At 59.5% G+C, this 3,419-nt stretch overlaps 1 protein-coding gene across 4 annotated transcripts in view; it reads left to right on the top strand.

The window, feature by feature from the left end:
* Positions 1–265: 265 nt before the first annotated feature.
* The window catches only part of Noxa1 (NADPH oxidase activator 1), a 12,278-nt gene continuing 9,124 nt past the window's right edge, over positions 266–3,419 (top strand). For all 4 annotated transcript variants that reach the window (XM_013029401.1, XM_013029399.1, XM_013029400.1 and 1 more), the window contains exons 1-2: positions 266–472; positions 3,191–3,273. In XM_013029401.1, the coding sequence (XP_012884855.1) occupies positions 296–472; positions 3,191–3,273 (260 nt within the window). In that variant the 5' untranslated portion in view covers positions 266–295. The remainder of the gene's footprint in view (positions 473–3,190; positions 3,274–3,419) is intronic.

Below are 3,419 nucleotides of genomic sequence, written 5' to 3'. Positions count from 1 at the left end.
GCTGGGTGGGGAGGGGCGGGCCCCAGCGGGCGCGGGAGGCGGAGAGGGCGTGGCTGGTGGGCGTGGCCCTGCATTTCGGAAGGCGGGGCTTGGTCGAATGCGGAATAGGTGGGCTTGTGGGCGGGGCCAGGCGGGGGCGTGGTCGAGCAGGTGAGACGGGGTCGTGTCCTGGGGCGGGAGGGGCGGGGCCGTCCGCGGGGCGGGGCCAGGCCCGCAGCCCGGGCTGGAGCCTCGGCCGAGCCTCGGGGCTCCGGGCGCGGCCTTGGGTCGCGGCCCTGCCGGTGTCCCGGCCACCATGCGCTCGCTCGCGGACCAGGTGCGGGACTGGCACCGCGGCGTGCAGGCCGTGGCCCGCGGGGACTGGGACTGCGCTCTGCGCCTCTTCTCCAGCGTGCGGGAGCCTTCCGCCCGGATGTGCTTCAACATGGGCTGCGTCCACCTGCTGGCCGGCGACCCGCAGGCCGCGCTGCAGGTGAGCCCCGCGGGCGGGAGACCGAGACCTCACCCCGGGCGGGAGACCTGAGACCTCACCCCGGGCGGGTGACCTGAGACCTCACCCCGGGCGGGTGACCTGAGACCTCACCCCGGGATAGGTGACCTGAGACCTCACCCCGGGATAGGTGACCTGAGACCTCACCCCGGGCGGGTGACCTGAGACCTCACCCCGAGCAGGTGACCTGAGACCTCACCCCGGGATAGGTGACCTGAGACCTCACCCCGGGCGGGTGACCTGAGACCTCACCCCGGGTGGGTGACCTGAGACCTCACCCCGGGTGGGTGACCTGAGACCTCACCCCGGGCGGGTGACCTGAGACCTCACCCCGGGGCCACAGACTGAGACCTCACCCCAGGGGACCCTGGGGCGGGGACCTAGACCTCACCCTGGGGGAGGCCCTGAGTGTCAGGAGACCCTGAGTCCCGTTCTCCTTGGGGAAAAGGTCCTTGTGCTGAAGTCACCTACAAAGGGCCTCCCTTTCCTTCCTGATACTTCCTGGGGTTTCCCCTGAGAAGCTGGACGCAGGCAGGAGCCCCTGGCCCCGCCCTGACAAAAGCCCCTTGTGCCCTTTCTGCCTCCAACTAGGCCAGACACCACAGTCCCTGGGGCAGGCCAGGGGCAGGCCAGGGGCAGGCCAGGGACAGTGCTGGTGCATGCTTGGGTGGAATATACCTGAAAACAGTCTGGAGACAGGATCAGAATGGGGGCCTACCTGTTCCCAGGTGAAAGAATGTGACCAAGGGTGGTAATGGAGAGAAACAGGGTTTCAACTCCCTGTTTGCTTGCTTGCTTCCTGCCTCCTAAAACAGGACCTGGCATTGAAGGAGACACAGATGTGCTCTCTCTCTCTCTCTCTCTCTTTCACACACACACACACATACACATACACACTTTCTCCTCTCTTTCTCTCTCTCTCTCACACACACACACACACTACCCTCTCTGCCTTTCTCAATACTTCTTGTTCATACTTCATGCTGCTGGGTGTGTGGCTCAAAGCCTGCAGCATCCTTCACCTTCCAGGGCCACGCACTCAGCAGGGACGGTTGCCTGACAGGGACAGGAATCAGCACAGAGCACTGGGGTGGAGTCCCTGCAACAGCTCGCCAGAAGCACATGCTGGGCATGGGGCCTTCTGTATTCTTTCTTTCTTTCTTTTTTCTTTTTCTTTTTGTCAGTTGTGGGGCCTGAACTCTGGGCCTGGGCGCTGTCCCTCAGCTCTTCAGCTCAAGGCCAGCGCTCTACCACTTGAGCCACAGCGCCACTTCCGGCCTTTTCTGCTTTTGTGGTGCTGAGGAATTGAACCCAGGGCCTCATGCATGCAAGGCAAGCGCTCTACCACTGAGCCACCTTCCCAGCTCCTGTATTATTTCTTTTAAAATATTGTACTGGTTGTTATAAAGGTGATGTACAGAGGGTTGCAGTTATATAAGTCCGATCATGAGTACATTTCCTTTGGAACAATGTCACCCCGTTCCTCACAGACTCCTAGTTTTTCCATTCCATCCCCACCCACAAGTAGTAAGTTCATTTTCCATATAGGCCTGTGTTATTGCTTACATTTGAACTTGCACCTGCAGTCATCTCAGAAAACAACTTCCCCTTTAACATATTATCCAGGAAATGTAACCGTCTATGGCTAGGCCATTAAATGGTGAGTGAGAGGTTAGGAGAGCCTGCGCACGCGCTCGGTAAGTCCTGGGACTCGGGCAGGGCCCAGTTTCATTCTCTACTGTAAGAGGAAGACGGGGGAGGGGGCAGGGGGCGGTGCTGCCTAAATCGGCAACGTTAGTATTCACAGGAGCACAGACATATTTAGCCAGCAGTTTGGAAGTTCTAGAAAGTAGAAGGAGAAGCTACAATTAGTAAGAGTAATCACGGAGCGGGTGGGCTGGGGAGGGCCCCCCTAGCTCCCCTGCGTGGTGAAGTGAAAGCCGGCACGTTGGACGTGGCTGCTGGGTGTGGTGGGACAGCACACCGGAGCAGAGCCTGCCCTGGGTGACTGCACTGCAAGCCTGCACCCCGCCTGCACCCAGCCCCCTCCCCTCCCCCCTCCCACACTGGGAGCCACCGCACTGGAGTCCCCTTGGGGAAGAACTGTGCTTCCAATCAGAGAAGCCAGTCCCACTGGGGCTTCTGTGTTCTGTTCTGGTGTAATAAATATCTGGTGTGCCATTTTGTGTGGACTACCAAAAAAAAAACAAAAACGGATTTTAGAAGACAGAGGCCTTCACGGTCTGTTCCACAGAGGTAGCTAGTGACATGCCGAAGAGTTTCTGTCTAGTGTTGCTCTTCTTCTCCATGGTGTACAGATTGGCTTCTGGCCACAAGGAAGGAACAACCATAAACTGGCACAAAGCACCTGGGCAGGCCCGGCCCCGGTGGCTCACACCTATAATCCTGAGGATCATAGTTCAAAGCCAGCCCAGGCAGGAAAGTCTGTGAGACTCATATCTCCAACTAACCATCAGAAAAGTAGAAGTGGCACTGTGGCCCAAGTGGTAGAGCACTAGCCTTGAGCTGAAGAGCTGAGGGACAGCGCCCAGGCCCAGAGTTCAGGCCCCACCACTGACAAAAAAAAAAAAAAAAAAATAGCGCCTGGGCGGCTGGGGCCACCAGTGGGCTTCAATGAGCCTCAAGGCCTCAGCTGACTGGGCCTGAACTGTGCTGTCCCTTGGGTGTTTCTGTCCCCAGGCGTTTGACCAGGCTGTCACCAAGGACACCTGCATGGCGGTGGGCTTCCTCCAGCGAGGAGTGGTCAACTTCCAGCTGGAGAGGTCAGAACCACGGCTGCCCCAGCTCACTGAGTCCTGCAGACTCGCTCCCTACCCGCCTCCTTCCTGTGCCCGCCTCCTTCCTGTGCCCGCCTCCTTCCTGTGCCCGCCTCCTTCCTGTGCCCGCCTCCTTCCTGTGCCCGCCTCCT

Source organism: Dipodomys ordii, unplaced genomic scaffold, assembly GCF_000151885.1.
Source record: "Dipodomys ordii isolate 6190 unplaced genomic scaffold, Dord_2.0 Scaffold118, whole genome shotgun sequence".
Classification (NCBI taxonomy): Eukaryota; Metazoa; Chordata; class Mammalia; order Rodentia; family Heteromyidae; genus Dipodomys; species Dipodomys ordii.
This window is presented reverse-complemented; position numbering and strand designations above follow the sequence as displayed.